The sequence below is a fragment of the Crinia signifera genome, chromosome 7 (assembly GCF_055691185.1).
Source record: "Crinia signifera chromosome 7, ASM5569118v1, whole genome shotgun sequence".
Classification (NCBI taxonomy): Eukaryota; Metazoa; Chordata; class Amphibia; order Anura; family Myobatrachidae; genus Crinia; species Crinia signifera.
In genome coordinates this window covers 109,959,485-109,977,260 of record NC_139223.1, presented here as the reverse complement: position 1 = coordinate 109,977,260, position 17,776 = coordinate 109,959,485, and the positions used below count along the sequence as shown (strand labels likewise).

Here is a 17,776-nt window from a genome sequence, read left to right as displayed (position 1 = left end):
AAAATGTCTTCTACTGCAATTTAGATTTCCGTTTGAACAAACCCTACCCAAATCTAACTCTCTCTGCATGTTACATTTGCACATGGTTTTGCCCATTAGAGAAAGATTTTTGCTCTTGAGATCCTTACTGATTAAACCCCCTGAATCTGGGTGTTAACCTAGATTGTGGGTGAAAATGTTACTCCAGGAGCAAATCTTTGACAAACGTTGCAAGAATAAAGCACCGGATTCCTTCAGAAGATCATCCACAACTAGTATGTGAATTTGCATTACATTTTGGACTATAGAATGAAAATGACCTGGGTTGCAAAATAATATCACCACTTGCATGTGATACACAATGCTGCAGACAGACTGTTAGCTAACCAGCACCATATTTGTGAAGTTAGTTGAAGCAGCTTTTGATTCCTTTTCACAGGGATGGGGAACCTTCGAATCTCCAGCTGTTGTTGAACTGCACATCCCAGCATGCTCTGCAACCGTTTAAGAATGGGCAAATAGCTAAAATGTAGCAGGGCATGCTGAAATGCGTAGTTCAAATACAGCTGGAGGGCCGAAGGTTTCCCCATCCCTGCCTTATCCCCTGAAATCTCCCATACGTTGCTCTGGGTTGTGGTTCTACCTTTGTGGTTCTACCTTTTGGTGCGGCCTCTGCCTTGTACAGGTAAAGAGGTCTCCACTCTAAACATTTTCATTAACCAACTTAAGACTTGTTTACTCAAACATATTATTAATGCTCCTTTTTTAGTTTTCTTAAAAAAAATAGAGTGAATGCTAAAGTCTCTTTTCTGTAGTCTCTTAGTAATTTGGCAAATTAAAAGCACTTTAAGTTCTATTGGCATAAAATGTTATATAAATAACATTCTTATTATGTGTTGCACCCACCACATAATTTTAACTGGGATGTTTGACAATTTATATAATGGAGTTCCCATCCAGGTTAAAAGGCAGCATTAACAGTATTGTGAATGAGAAAGCTGCCAGCTCAGCTCAGTCTCCTAGGAATATACCGCAAGTTCATGTATTCTCTTTTGTCAACAAATGAAATATCTACAATGCTCCACCGGCTGTTTTACACCTGACTTACCGAATTGTCTCAATGTGTTATTAACATCAAATGTGTCTCCGTATTCTAATATAAACCACAACAGATAAAAATGATCATGCAAAGCAGCAGCTGCCATGATTTTATTGAGTGAAATGCTGATGCCACTCTTTTGCACATGTCCGGTTAGTAACCAGCACATATCTGTCTGGTATGGCATTTACTCTGATGATAAAACTCCTAGTACGCAAAATTGCAGCTGATCTGACAGATCAAAACTTAATGAAATGTATTTAAAATTTATTCAATAAAAAAACTTTATATATATATTACAATGAGGCTGATTTCAGTTGGATTACTTTACTGTGTTGGCTTTGGCATGGTGACTTCAGAAACCTCGGGCATGCCAGTTGTGGTTGAAATGGAAGTCCCCAAAAGCTGTGCTCTGATTTTTTTTTTCTTTGAGACTAATGGAATATGCCAGTAGTAGCTGAAGTGACTCATTGCTCCAAGTTGGGATGGCAATTCTTAGTTCAGCAGTGACATCATAATTTCTTATTCTATACAGTGCTGCAAGGATACAGCTGTTATTGGTCCATAGGTTTTAAAACTGTCAAAGTTATCCAAACATGAATCAACCGCAGAGAGACTGTAAACTGATGGCTCCTTATTAACAATAAATTCAACATACAGTAATTCATGCAAATCACATGAGAATTACCCAGTATATGAGTAAACCTTTCTATTGAACTTTTTTAGTGTTTAATTTTGGTTCTGCATTAGGTAACCTAGCTGCAATAACCCTTAATACTCAAGAGTATTCTGACAGCAAATTTGTTTCTTATTCCTTTCTTCATTCCCTCAATGAGAAAATATTTCCCTAGTTTTGCTATAGGACATATGTTTGCAGCTTGCCCTCTGGAAGGTGGCTGGAATAAGGGATGAGAAACCAAAAAATGAATCAAGACTCCACGTGGAGAGACATTTTCTGTGCTAAACTGTTCAAGCTATGGTACAGTATAGTTAGGATAGTCTTGGATCTGCTAACATAACCAGGGTAAGGTTATCTGTCAACTTGTGTGCAGATGTTTGGGGTCATTTCAACCCTTACAATGTGAACCCCCCTTCATGACCTATTTTGCACTGTGCTTATCATTATATTTGGGAGAGCATTGCGACGTTTCCTCCAGGATCCAAGATCCCTGGAGTAATTTTTTATCTGTTGAAACCAGTGTTGAGTTCGGGAGTTGTCACTATCTCGAAACACAAACCCTTCTCTTCTGATCTCCAAGAGTTCAAATATCTCTTCACATTCTGGGTCTGTGGATACCACACAGTGGCCAAGTTTCAGGGGTTCCCTGAGCATCACAAATTTCCCATTACTTTTGTCTTTGATCAGTACCAAAACAGCATCTTTAACTGTTTTATCAGAAGTGCTACTTTCTGGACCACCATCAGAAACCTTTTTCATGTTTATCATCAGCAGAGCATGTGTATTCTGGAACTTTAGAGACTTGCTACCTTTCTTTACCCATTGGCCATCTGTAGGTTGTGCTAACTGCAGAGATCCTTCTTTAATGAAACGCGTCTCCTCTCTTGACCAACCAACTTGCTTGATTGCCATCTCTCTCATCTCAATGTTTGTTACTTCTCTATTCTTTCTGCTCTCTCTTCGGAAGGAACGTAGTGTCCATGTGTTCCCCTCCTGCTTAGTTTTCATATTGATGTGCTCTAAGTGGGATTCAATTCTGCTTTTGGCTTCCCACAAACTGCTGTGATCAGGGTGAAACTCTGTTGTACTTTTGAGTATCCGACTGAGGAGGAGTGGGTACTTAGTGGCTCTTTGTAATGGAGCCATGAGGAATGATCGAAGGTTCATGCGTCGTAGAGCAGTGTTATCATTTTGAGACACATCCAGGAAAATTCTGAAATTAAGGAATTAAAAATAAGGATATGTAAATCTTTTCAGGAGAAACCTATATATCATTCTAATGGGCCCTACACGCATGCCGATCTGTGTAGGGCAACCTAGCTGTGCTATGTCGGGCCGTTCTGCTCAGCACACAGAGCTGACAGCCCACACACAGAGCGAGCTGTCAGCTCTGTGTGCTAAGCGAGCAGACAGCGCCAGTGTTCTCCGGTGGGAGAACCTTGCCGATATTAATGGACACTGTTCATCAATCTCGGCCAGCGACAAAGACGCACGGGGACACGCATTGCTGTCGATATAACCCCCACACACACACACACCGATGTGAGGGTATTTTCTAAGCGACTTTGTCAAACTAAGCAAAATTGCTTAGAAAATGCCTTAATATCGGCATGTGTGTAGGCCGTATAAGACTCATTCTACTTAGCACCCGTTAATGTGTCTGAAATCTCCACTGGAGATTTCATGAAAAAACTGCTGTTGCAGTACCTCTTGTGATCAACAGATGGTGACAGAAACCATCTATTTATACACACCATGGGACTTTAAGAAAGTGAGCAAACCAGCAACATTTTAATCAGGGTGCATGAAAATGTTTTATAACAATAAATATTGGTATAATGGTTTTGCTTCTGTTTGATCATTTGCTTAGAGTTCTGTTGTCTTGGTATTTTCTTTTTTTGTGCTATGTGGGATAATTTAGAGGGCACCAGTTGTTTGGAGAAGGAAAGTGCCACTGAATGCATTGACTATTTTATATAATATGGCTGTACAAATACATACAAAAGTGCATTTTGACCACTGGGATGTTCCTGGTAAATCGTACACAATATCGTATGGTACAAGAAACGTACCATGTGAATGCACCTTAAGAGCGGACTCCCTTTTTTTTCATCTTTTTTTTATTTCATTAATTACCCAACCAACTGGAGGGCCAAAGTAACCTTGCATCGGCCATCACATACACACTGAATTATCATTCACCGCTGTATTCCATCATTTGCTGGGGTGACTTGGCATTCACACTGCAGTAGCACATTTATTGAAAACACCTAGAAGGATTCAGTATAATTAACAACAGTGAAAATCCTGATGCTCAAAATACTGACTGCCATTGGCCGATGGTCAGAACACTGACATGTTCAAAATACTCTCAATTAAAATGCCAACATGTGCAAAACCACAACATTTAAAATGTCAACAGGTCAAAAAGTCATGTGGGTTTTTTTGTTTGTTTTTTTTACATTTTTTGGGGTGTCTAAGTGTCCCCTCGTACGGCTCACTATGCTTTGGCTACAGTGAGTCACTGTGCTTGGCACACTATTACATTCTCTCTTCGCGTCCACTGGGATGGTAAAGTAAGAATAAGTCGGTTCATGAGAAACTCATGAAAACTTTTTGGTCTGTTGATGTTTTAAATGTCGGTATTTTGACCGTGTCTGCATAATTAATGTCGGTATTTTGACCGTGTCTGCATAATTAATGTCGGTATTTCGAAAGTGTTGGTATTTTCACAGTGGGATTTTTAACTGTAGGTAAATTGACTGCATCTCCACTAGATGATGTGCCCAATATGTCTGTCATTGACAACAATGGCTGGAAGATTGGGATGCAGTTAAAATCCCGGCGTTCAGAATCCCGACGCCGGAATCCCGACACTTTCTCCCTCCGTGGGTGTCCACGATACCCCTGGAGGGAGAATAAATTAGTGTGCCGAGCGTAGCAAAGCAACGGGCCCGCCGCGTGGCGAGCGCAGCGAGCCCGCAAGGGGGGGCGATCCATACTGAATCCGGAAGATTGGGGTGTGCTGTGCTGCACAAGACTTTCATCTGAATTATACTTCAGAGCATCATTCAATTTACAGATTTCAAATTCTGCAAGTGCAGTGAACACATTTTTCTTTTCCAGCTAGAATTTGTCAGCTACGTGGTGATCTAATAATTAAATTGGTTAAGTGTTCCAGGTTCTTATTCCTCCTTGTTCCCTTGCATCAATGCCTACATTATCCCTCCCTATAATTATATTAATTTATTTAACTCATTATGGACTATTCCACATTCCACACTGGGCCCCATAAATGAAAGGATTCATATACAATGGCATAACTACTAGGTCTGCTGCTCCCAGTAACAGGCTGCCTCCCATGCCCACAGCTGTGCTTCACCCTCACTAAGAACAGCGCCACTGGTAGCATAAACCCCACACCAATCCTCACAGAGGATAGATGTGGTGGTGGTGGGGTGCGGGTTTAGGGGGCAAAGTTTAATGTTGAGAAGTGTCTACTATTCAGCTGAAGTCAGTTATTACTCTCCCCCACCCCACCCCTTTTTCTCTGATTTCCCCTCTCCTTTTCTACCTGTAATATGTACAGATGGAACCGCGCTTATCTGGCCCGCCAGAGCAATACGTCTCGGCACGCCGTTCGCCAAGATGGGGAAGTGCAAGCTTCTCAGATGCTCGTGCATCCATTGCCACAAATGGGGCATGTGAGCTTCTCGCATGCAGGTGTATCCCTTTCTCGGTGACCTTCGGCAAACGGAGCACCAAGACGGGATGCAGGCAGGCTGGATAAGCGCGGATGCATGTGTATAAGGGGGATCTTAAGATTTAAAGGTAGACAAAGCTGTGGACCACAATGGAATATATGTGCTTGTTATTTCTATAATTGTAAAGCAAGAAATATTTTGTGATCAGGTGCGCATAACACAAAAGCAGCTTATCTACAGTTAAGGTGACATTCAAAAATCACCTTACATAGAACATGTAACAGAGAAAAAGTGAAACTGCAGAATTAGCGCTAGTGGTGTTCTAAAAAAAACTCAGTCCGTGTGAATGATCACAAAGAAATAATGTCACCAAATGAAGGTTCCATAAAAGGTAGGATTATTGCTTGTTGAATCCTCCAATAGTCACGTCCTCAATAATGGCACATATATGAAATGACACAATGAAGAAAAATATATTGCATAACTTTTTAAACAAATTAATTTAATAAAGAAATGCTCAATTTGAATGCTCAATGCAAGCATATAGGTTAAAATCGCTCAAGGCAATACTGCGGTCCAACAGATTATTCCAGGGTACAGACTCTCACATGAGGTCCGGATACTGGGAAAAGCTGGAGCCCAGGGATACCACAGTCAAGTCCGTTTGTAGCGAGTATTTAAAAAGCAAGACACGCCAAATGCATTTCGGACCAGAAGGTCCTTCCTCAGCAGCGTGTCTAATGTCATGCTGGAAGTTCCTTATATAGGGTATGCAATTAGGGCCAAACAACTACACATACTTCCGCCTTTCGGCATATTTAACATGGCCGTGCGTTCCACCTGTAGCTAAATGGTGCGTTCCACACGCGCTGCGGCTTCAAAAGCATAGGAAAGTCACAGTGCATTACAACTCCTCGTGAATCTTTAATACAAGCCAACAGGTTGTATTAAAGATTCACGAGGAGTTGTAATGCACTGTGACTTTCCTACTGTGCTGGAGCGTACGTTGGAACGCACCAGCGATTAGTGGTGGACCGCACAGCCATATTCAGCAGAGCGAAAGGCGGAAGTGCTTCTCCCCTTATGCTTTTGAAGCCGCAGCGCGTGTGGAACGCACCAGTTAGCTACAGGTGGAACGCATGGCCATTTTAAATACGCCGAAAGGCGGAAGTATGTGTAGTTATTTGGCCCTAATTGCATACCCTATATAAGGAACTTCCAGCATGACATTAGACACGTTGCTGAGGAAGGACCTTCTGGTCCGAAATGCATTTGGCGTGTCTTGCTTTTTAATTACTCGCTACAAACGGACTTGACTGTGGTATCCCTGGGCTCCAGCTTCTCCCAGTATCCTGACCTGGTGTGAGTCTGTACCCTGGAATAATCTGTTGGACTGCAGTATTGCCTTGAGCGATTTTAACCTATATGCTTGCATTGAGCATTTAAATTGCAAGTGCACTTCTTTATTAAATTCATTTGTTTAAAAAGTTATGCACTATATTTTTCTTCATTGTGTCATTTCATATATGTGACCTTTCTATAATTGCTAAAAACTTCTCACCTGAGAAGCTCCTTTTCTTTCTCCAGAGCATTGAGTGTTCCCACTGCGGTCGGTTGCTGGAGACAGTATGTTTGGAACTCTGGCAGCATGTTCACAAACTCCAAGAAGATTTCCCCAATGCAGACGGTCATCAGGTCATCATCTCCCTATGGCCACAAAGATAATGCATAAAGCCACTGATATACATTTCCCTATTACCAGACTGGTCTATTTGCCAGACTTGTCTTCTGATCAGTGCATCTTCTATACCAGGTATTCCCAACCACGGTCCTCAAGGCACACCAACAGTGCAGGTTTTAGTGATATCCAGGCTTCAGCACAGATGGTTTAATCAGAATCCTTCAAATACTAATTAAGTCACCTGTGCTCAAGTCTGGATATCTACAAAACCTGCACTGTTGGTGTGCCTTGAGGACCGTGGTTGGGAATGCCTGTTCTATACCCAAAGCCACAGGTCTTCAACCTGTGGCCCTCCAGATGTTGTGGAACTACATGTCCCAGCATGCCCTGAGGTTTTTTGGCATGCTCTTATAGGAAAAAAATGTTGCAATGCATATTGGAACATGTAGTTTCACAACATCTGGAGGGCCACAGGTTGAAGACCCATGCCCTAAGCCATGGCAAAACAAGCATTGTACTGTTTAAGGGGTGTGGGATAGTGGTCCGACAATAGAGATCCCGATGGTCAGTATTTCGACTGCCAATCCTCCGACAGGGGGGTGAGCACAAAGAAGCCCCTTGCGGGCATGCTGCGCTCACCGCGCCATGGGCTTGCAGGTTTTATTTTCCCTCTATGGGGGTCGTGGACCCCCACAAGGGAGAATAGCCCGCCAGTCAGGATCCCGTCTGTTGGGCATTTAAACCATCAGGATTTCAATGTCTGAGGACTGACCATCGGAATTCCAACTGTCCGGCAGTCATCCAGCACTGCTGTTTAAGAGAGAAATGGTATTTGCGCTAATGTGAGATTTTGTAATGAATGAAAATATAAAATAAAATGCTCTCTGCTGCAGTATATGGAATACACATAGCGTTGCATAAGGATATTACCATATGTTTCATTTTCTAGTTTAGGCTTCATTTCCACTGATGAAATTAACTAGCTCCCAGTTTTCTTTCTGCAGTGATACTGGCAAATTCCATAATGATTATCTGCTGACCCCTTATTCCTCAACAGGGAGGGTATCCATTATAACCTATTTAAAGGGACATACATTTTCTTTGCTACCTTTTTATAGAATCGCCCACAATCACAAAGTGGAGGTAAACATAAAAGCCTTAGGGCCTATTTATAAAGATTTAAAAAAAAATACTGTGGAAAGTTTCTGCATAATTTGATATATTCCTGTTTTGTACTAATAGCAAAATGCAGGAAATATCATAACAATCTCACACAGATGGCTAATTAGCCATGAGGATCAGTCACCATTATTTGAAATGGTGATTATGATCTGACCCCTATGTACTAAACCCTTCAAAGTGAAGCTTTACCGAGTTTGGTCAAATGAGTTTACACCATCTTCAGGTGGTGTAAGCTGCTTTAAGTCTATGGATTCATGGCAACAGGAGTGAGACATTTTGCCCCCACCTCTCGCAGCCTCCGTCAGACGCTGCAGAAGCTTACACTGTGCATATGGGATTTAGTGCATAGCTGGGATATTTTCATAAACAGATTGTTAAAAATTGTGGCAGTGATTATTACATAAGCTAATTGATTAGCTTTTACACAGGTACAAATTCCTCAGCAATTAAATACATTTTACTAGTAATGTATTTGCTGTCTTGTCTAATTCCCATATACCTGGTCGAGCGCTTGGTCAATTTCCTCCTGTAGGACCTCAAGGAACTTCTCATTGAGATCGATGAGTTCTTGTATGTTGCTGAACACAACAGCCAGCTGTTCCAGCGTAAGCAGTCCTGCAGTTTGCATAGGAAGGTAGAATTCCTCTTTTATTATCCGCAGGTCCTCCCCGTAACTCGATTCCGTGTTAACAAATTCCAAAACTGCTTCTTTACGTTCTGTTCTACGAGTAACGCATTTCACACACAAAGTTTCTCTCCTCTTGTTCCTGCTCTCAGCATCCATTGCAGAACTTCCCTCCCCACAGTCGGTGCATGGACGGTGTGCCTCCCATGCCTCCAGAGAAGTGGTAGTTGCAGCTGCTCTAGTTCTCCACCTCCTGGAAAGTGCATCTCCAATGCCACTGTCCACCCTCTCAACTTCTCCTGGCTTTGTAGGTCTTGTGCTTCCTTCACAATCTTCTCGTTCGTCGTTGACACCAACTATCCCACTGTCTGTGCTAAGGCTACTGATGTTACTCCAGCGATTTCTGGATCGGTGGGACTGACCTGTGGCATAAGTGCTATCTTTCCTGGAACTGCAGGAAGTGGTAGTGTTGGCTTTCATCAAAACTGGTCCTGTACAATAAAGGCAAGAGACAGTAACAATATTCAAATTATGTATGACAAGTCCTTGATAATAATTCACTTCCACTAATTCCTTCTCAACTTTAACTGGAAACACTGAAAACATATCTGAAATAGCACCTTTTGTCATGGCACACACTAAAAAAGTTTTCCACAACATGTAACAAATCTATAGGAAATAACATTCTCAGTTATGTATTTGTACAGTATACAGTAGCAGGAGATCAGTAGCTTGGCGCTTCAGTTTGCTGGCAATGTGCAAGTGTTACAAATCCCACGTAGTAAATTTACCAGAACGATTTTACGAACAGTCCAATCTGTCACCCAATTTCCTTTGAAATCCAGAACACTCCTGGCCAAAGGTATTATGCACACACGCAGAGCAATTGTTTAAAGGAGGATAAGGTGGGTTGTTTAATGACTGCAAATCATTAACACATCATTAGCACATCCTTCATTATGACTACACAAGGGGGCCGATTCCGGTTCACTCCGAGTGACCCGAATTCGGCTCCTACTCCGCTGGTCTGGGTTTGCACAGACGCAAACCCAGACTGCGAATGGTCTCTGCTATTTACAATGTCTCCGTACCATTCACAGCGGAGAGGGGGGGGGGCTGAGGGCGGGATGGGGGCGATGCATGGACAAGGGAACGCACAGTTTTTCATAGGCGTCCCCATGAAAATGGTGGGCTTTCCCATGGGATTGTGGGCAAGATGAGGTGTGTCATGATGTCAAATGACTTCAACCGCCCGCTATGTCTTCATCCTGCTGCCTGCAAATATAAGTTAGTCTCTGACTGACATATTTGTGAAGGCAGGAGAAATTATACGATGGTCGGCAACCATCAAATGATTTCTCCTGCAGAGGGCACATGTGAAGGCATGTGTCTACGCAACACATCCCTTTGCATGGTTGTGAGGGGATACTGCAGCGGAGGGGGGCGTATTTTCGTCCCGGTGGGCTCTCTGGGACTCAGTAGGAAGCGAGCTTCGCAGGTTACAGAGTCATACCGAATCAGCCACTAGAAGGGTTATGTGCCAAATTCTGCAAGACCGGTCATTATCTCCCTACATGCTGAAGGGCTTAGCAAGCAAGATGAACAGCCAGCGGGTACTGCATTGCATCATTATCATGCCCATACATGGACAGTTTTTAAATGATAAGTCATTCCAATTGGTAAAAAATGGCTTAATTTTAAAAAAAGTATCCATTAATGCAGGGGTCTTCAACCTTTAAGACAGTGTGGGCCACATAAAAAAATTCAACGAAGCCCGAGGGCCACTAAGCTCTACTGTGGTATTTAGCACAGCTCTTAATAGATAGACAGCATAGATAGTTGGCACAGCTGCCCATACACATAAACCCTGCCCCCAATATATAGTCTGCACCAGGGCTATTTCTAAACAATTAGGGTCCCAGTACAAACAGAAAAATGCAGCCCCCCCATACATAATTTGGTATTTAAGAAATTGCGCGCGCCTATGGCGCGCACTCCCAAAATGGGGTGTGGTCTAATTATAAGAGTGTGAACTAGCAGGAAAAAAAATTACCTGACATCTCACTTTTGCAACCTGCATGACCAGACATTGGTTACCGCAGGAATGGTTGTTGTCCTTCCACGCTTAAGTTGGCTGTCCTAACGCCACACAGTGACATATAAACATGAAGGCCCATTACACCATGATGCCCATTACACATTATGCCACTCACCATGATGCCCATTACACAATATGCCACACAGTGTGATGCCCATTGCACATTATGCCACACACCGGGATGCCCATTGCACATTATGCCACACACCGTGACACCCATTGCACATTATGCCTCACATCATGATGCCCATTGCACTGTGCACTATAAGGCCCCCAATACTCCTGCTTATGCATATGATTCCCCCAGCAGTGCCTCTCACAAAATGCCACCAGTAGTGTCCCTCATAAAATGCCACCAGTAGTGTCCCTCACAAAATGCCCTAGTATTGCCCTCCATAGTCAGCACTGCATTGCGCAGCATGCCAGCCCTCCCTTAGTCAGCACCACATTGCACTGCCAGCCGCCTCCCCCATAGTCAGCACCCTCCCCATACACAGGGCCACATTGCACTGCCAGCCCCCCTCCCCCATAGTCAGCACCCTCCCCATACACAGGGCCACATTGCACTGCCAGCCCCCCTACCCCCTAGTCAGCACCGCAGTAGCAGGCCAGCATCACCTTCTCATGAGACACTTGCCTTAGTGTCCCTTGCAGAGGTCTCCTTCAGAGGGCTGCTGCTGCTGCTGGCGGCGTCGGCTGTCTTAACAGCCAAGGAGCAGGCAGGGACAGGTGCGCGGCTGCCGGCGGTTGTCACACTCACTCAGTCTCCCAGCTGTCTGAAAGGGCACGGGCGGGACGGGTGCGCGGCGTCAGGAAGTACACAATATGCATGTTCGCGCACAGTCCCGCCCGCCCCAGCCAGCACATCCACCTCCGCTGCATCCCACTGCTAAGGGGACAGCTCGCGGAAGGATTTTAAGGGGACAGCGCGTGGAAGGATTTTTTTTTTTTAATCAGCACGGCATTTAATAAAAAAAACGCAATTCACTGGCGGGCCACCTAAAACAACTCGGCGGGCCACTCGTGGCCCGCGGGCCATGGGTTGAAGACCCCTGCATTAATGTATCTCTTACAAATTGTCCTGCTGCAGCTGTCCCACGCTCCTGCGGCTGCCGCTGAATAGGACTGACAGTCTCCGGCTGCTGTTGATTAAGAGGAATCTCGCGAGAACTACCGACCTCTCGTGAGAATTCCCCTGTACTTGACTCCCGGCAAAGCCACGGGGCGGGTGGGCGGGCCACTAAGACCAGCTACAGGGGCCACATACAGCCCCCGAGCCTGAGGTTCCCATCCCTGCTATAAAGGCTCATGGTTGGAGGAGCTACTGCTGCTAGGTATGCGCAACAGCTGTCCTCTGGAACCAGAGGCCATATTTGTTAGGGGCAGCCAGCAGCCCCATTACCCCAACTCCAGGATACCCAGCATACTGCATGACCGGCAGCACTGCACATCCGCGATCAGTCCGGCGCTGCCGGCGATAACATAGAATTGCCTAGTTTGCCTATACCTAGGGCCGGCTCTGTGCACACACAATATGGCAGTCACTAGGATTCTATCTGCTGTATGGTGGTAACTGGGTCTTTGTCTGTGCTGTATTGCAGTCACTGGGATGCTGTCTGTACTTTATGGTAGTAACTGGGATAAGTGAGATGTCTTCATTTATTTCCATAAACTAGACCAACTTTCATTCAACCATCCAACTAGTGGGATGTAAAAAAAATCTGATACTATATGGGAGAAAACTAAATCTGTAATTTAGTCATCTGTAAACGGACAGACAGTCAGACAAGGTGCTGTAGTTGAATCTGTTTAATTTAAACAATTTGACTGAATGCTTTTGTCCATTTTCCTAGGTTGTGTGCAAATTGCTGATTGTCATTTGCTCCCATATAGTACCAGAATAACAGTCCAAACAACTTGTTGGATGGTTGGATGAAAGTTGGTTTAGTGCAGTGGTAGCCAACTCCAGTCCTCGAGAGTTACCAACAGTTCACATTTTCAGACAACCAAGCTGCTGCACAGGTGCACTCATTACTCACTAACACATTTGTAAAGATCCACAGGTGGAGCTAATTACTTCACTTGTGATACTGTGAGATGATCTGGAAAACATTAACCGTTGGTAGCTCTCGAGGACTGGAGTTGACTACCCCAGGTCTAGTGTATATCTACAGAGCTATAGCAGTGACTGGTAAGTTGTCTGTGTGCTAATGTGTCACTGGCATGATCACTGGGGCAGATGCATGAAATCTGATGCAAATCTGAACTTATTCCTAGTTAACTGGGGGGATCACATTTTTTAAAATGTATTATCAGCGCACCTAACATGTGCTATGGACAGCCCACTGAGTGACGCTTGGCGGGGCTGTCCCCTGCAATCCCCCCAGCAATTAGCGGTGAGGGCGATGTATGACTAGCCTCCTAGACATACATGGCCCATTAACTGCCCTGGCCGATTCGCCAGCTAGCGTTGCTCGTGATCTTGTGATAATAGCAAGATCTAATGCATAACAAAGAGAGATAAAAATCCCAGTGTCTGCGCTTTTGTCTGTATAGAGTGCAATATGGCTGAGTCACCGTTCCACACAATTTTTAATAAATGATTATTTTATGATTTGTAAAAAAATCTCATTTATAAAACATATAAAAAAATACAATAAATAATTTTCACACAATATAAAATATTATTGAATATTAGATGGATAATGGACAATGCTCATATAATTTAGGTGGCCACCTATTTCTGTTGGTTTATATGCAAGCTATAACATAGAACAAAAATATACATAGAAATAAATAATAAGAAATATATATATGCATAAAAATTGTATAAGATAAAAATGAATGTCCCCGGGATATTTTCAAATTCCATATGTGAATATATGAATATAGATTGTCCACCAGGTTGCCAATAAACTACTCGGTCTCCAAGCGTATTTGGTTATTTAGCAGGGATAATATTTCCACATATGTGGTACTCACGGACTCCAGTAAATATTTTGTAGCAAGATGGAAAGAAGCAGGGAGACTGAGGGACGATTCCGTGAAGTGTTCACTGCCCCCAGTGCTGCTACCTGCTAATTTGCGGTGAATGCAAGATGAATTGCCGGGTAAAGCTGGCCATACATCAGAAAGATCGATCTTAAGATCGATTGCGCTCATGATTGTGTACAATTTCCCTTGAAATCCCCGGCAGTCCTTGGTGGTTTTTAGACACACAATCTACACACAATCGATCATACAATCAATCATACAATCCATCTACTGCATGATTGTGTACACAAGATGTGCACACAATCTGCATACAATCCATCTTACAATCAGTCATACAATCCATCTGCTGATTGATTGTATGATTAGGTACATAAGATGTGCACACAATCTGCATACAATCCATCTTACAATCAGTTGAGATTGTATGATTGGGTACAATATCTTTCTGATGTATGGCCACCTTAAGAGAACCACCTGAAAACCAGCAGTGTGATGTCAGTCCGATACTGCTGCGTCTCTCACCCGCAGCAGTGGGTGGTCTCACCTCCGGCTAGTGCGGTGTGTCCGTGGGGCGTACTGTGCTGCGTCTCTCACCCGCTGTACAGTTGATGGTAACAGCAGAGCTGGAACTCGGTGTCCGTGTAGTGGCCGCCTGTGTAATCGATGTCTCTGGCGGAATTGGCAGTGAGTACAAGCGTATGGGACAACAATGGTGGACTTCACAGGAAAAAGTAACTCCTCTCCACGGGTGCCAGGATCCTCTAACTAGTTTCGCTCCAATGTGAGCTCATTTTAAATTATATGAGCATTGTCCATTATCCATCTAATATTCAATAATATTTTATATTATGTGAAAATTATTTATTGTATTTTTTTTACATGTTTTATAAATTAGATTTTTTTACAAATCATTAAATAATTATTTATTAAAAATTGTGTGGAACGGTGACTCAGCCATATTGCACTCTATACAGACAAAAGCGCAGACACTGGGATTTTTATCTCTCTTTGTTGTTCTATAGAAGTAAACCCACATCTGTGTGGGGTAGTTTCCTTCTAACTAGGTGTGATTGCACAGTTACACCACCCCGTCTGCAGCTGAAATCATACCAGGGAGTTTCTATTTTCATTTTTATTATTTATTAAAAGAAAATAATAATAATAATTTTCATATATCCACATTAAATGATACACAGCGCCTAAAATAGGAGGGTAACCTCAAGGAAGTTTTGAGATCTAATGCATGCCCAGTGAACCGGCCGTGCAGGCAGAGACAATTCATCAGTGTGAACTGATGCGCTGTCTCCAGGTGGGCTTTGGCCTCGTTAATGAGGTGAAGCAGGAAGTATTATAGTGGCGCGCTATGTGCCTCTATAATACATCTGCCCCACTGTGTGATATGGGGGTTATTCAAATTCATTCGGTCCTTGTGCTTCCGCTTCTGCGCATGTGCAGACGTAGGGGGGCGGAGTGACCCATGACGGCATGCAGGGGGCGGGGGGCGCCGGGCTGCCCCATTACCATATGGGAATGCCCAGCGTTCCATGGGTATTCCCATGAGAACACTGGGCATTCTCATGGTAAAGAGGCAGTGTGCCAGCGTGCACGCATATGTAAGTGACTTAAAAGTCACTTTTATATGCGTATCGGCGACCATCAAAAGATGTGGGCGGTTACCCGAGGCATGCGAATGGATGTTTATGTAAAACATCCATTCGCAGCCTGTGCGGGTGAACCCGCACTTCGAGGGGAGGACGGGGGGGGGGGGGGCGTTTATTCGCCGGGCAGGGCTTGGTGGACTCACAAGGCTGCGAATTCGCAGCCTTGCGAATCAACCAGAATACCCCCGATGGCGTCATAGGTATGTTCTTTGTGCTGTATGGCAATCACTGGGATATTCTGTGCTCTGTACAGCATTATGAATACCAGTATGTCACATGCAGGTTATAGTTTTAAAGAACAGTTTTCTAATGGGTGCCATTTTTTTCATTGTCCTGGGTTTCCATGAACCAATGTTGAGATGAGATTAGATAAGATTCAACGTTAATGTCATTACCCCACAACAGGGCAACAACATTAAGTTTTTACATCCATCCATATTTCAGTATACAGCAAAATCATACTTGTTCACAATATAAAAGTCTATGACATTATAACCATTTAAACTAAGCAGTTTAACCCCTTACCGCCGCAGCATGTTTTTGCCTTCCTGACAGAGCCCTTTTTTTCAAATCTGACATGTATCACTTTATGTGGGCATAACTTTTTATTGCTTTTACTTATCCCAGTGATTTTGAGATTGTTTTCTCGTGACACATTGTACTTTAAGTTAGTGGTAAATTTTGGTCGATACAGTCTGTGTTTTTTTGTGAAAAATACCAAAATGTCGTAAAAAAATTGAAAATTTTGCAATTTGCAAAATGTTAAATTTTCTGCTTGTGAGACAAATAATCATACCACTCAAAATAGTTAATAACTAACAAAGACCATATGTTGCCATCATTATTTCAACCTCCTTTTAATTTTTTTGGACACTAGGAGGCTTAAAATATGAATAGCAAATTCTCAAATTTTCAAGAAAATTTCAAACACTGATTTTTTTAGGGACCAGTTCAGTTCTGATGTGACTTTAAAGGGACTTGTATGTGAGACACCCCCATAAATGATGACATTTCAAAAACTGCACCCCTCACAGTATTCAAAACAGCATTTTGGAAGTTTGTTAACCCTTTAGGTGTTTCACAGGAATTAAAACAAAGTGTAGGTGAAATTTCAAAATTTCATTTTTTTTGCAGATTTTCAATTTTAATACATTTTTCTAAGGAACACAGTAGATTTTACTAGAGAAATGTGACTAAAAATTGATTCCCCCAATTCTTTTGTTTTCATAAATATCCTATATGTGGCCCTAGTGTGCACGTTGACCAAACCACAGGCTTCATAATAGAAGGAGCACCTACTTGATTTTGGAGCTTCCTTTTTATGAGATTATTTTTTAGGCACCATGTAAGTTTCTAGGCACCATAAGATGCTAAAAGTTAGGAACCCCCCCACAAGTGACCCCATTTTGCAAACTACACCCCTCAGGGAATTCATCTAGGGGTATAGTGTACATTTCAAACCCCCAGGGGTTTCACCAATTTTGGTACAACTGGGCTGTGAAAATGAAAAAATACATTTTTTTACACAAAAATGCAGTTCTGGCTCAAAATTTTTCATTTTCACAAGGAATGAAGGAGACAAAGCACCCAAAAATCTGTGCCGCAATTTCTCCCGAGTACGGCAATGCCTCATATGTGACCAAAAAATACCATTTGGGTGCATGGCAGGACTCAGAAGGGAAGGAGTGATATTTGGATTTTGCAGCACAGATTCTGGTGGAATGAATGGTGGGTGCTATGTCGCATTAGCAAGACCCCCGAAGCACCAATACAGTGGAACCCCCCCACAAGTGACCCCATTTTGCAAACTACACCCCTCAGGGAATTCATCTAGGGGTATAGTGTACATTTCAAACCCCCAGGGGTTTCACCAATTTTGGTACAACTGGGCTGTGAAAATGAAAAATTACATTCTTTTACACAAAAATGCAGTTCTGGCTCAAAATTTTTCATTTTCACAAGGAATGAAGGAGACAAAGCACCCCAAAATCTGTGCCTCAATTTCTCCTGAGTACGGCAATGCCTCATATGTGACCAATAAATACCATTTGGGTGCATGGCAGGACTCAGAAGG

The 17,776-nt window shown here is 43.1% G+C and overlaps 1 protein-coding gene across 3 annotated transcripts in view; it reads right to left on the bottom strand.

Annotated features, from left to right (window-relative positions):
- Nucleotides 1-1,152: 1,152 nt before the first annotated feature.
- LOC146020468 (uncharacterized) overlaps nucleotides 1,153-17,776 on the bottom strand; it is a 142,963-nt gene continuing 126,339 nt past the window's right edge. For all 3 annotated transcript variants that reach the window (XM_083153622.1, XM_083153624.1, XM_083153623.1), the window contains 3 exons: nucleotides 8,824-9,440; nucleotides 7,023-7,168; nucleotides 1,153-2,970 (listed from right to left, as the gene is read on the bottom strand). In XM_083153622.1, the coding sequence (XP_083009748.1) occupies nucleotides 2,172-2,970; nucleotides 7,023-7,168; nucleotides 8,824-9,440 (1,562 nt within the window). In that variant the 3' untranslated portion in view covers nucleotides 1,153-2,171. The remainder of the gene's footprint in view (nucleotides 2,971-7,022; nucleotides 7,169-8,823; nucleotides 9,441-17,776) is intronic.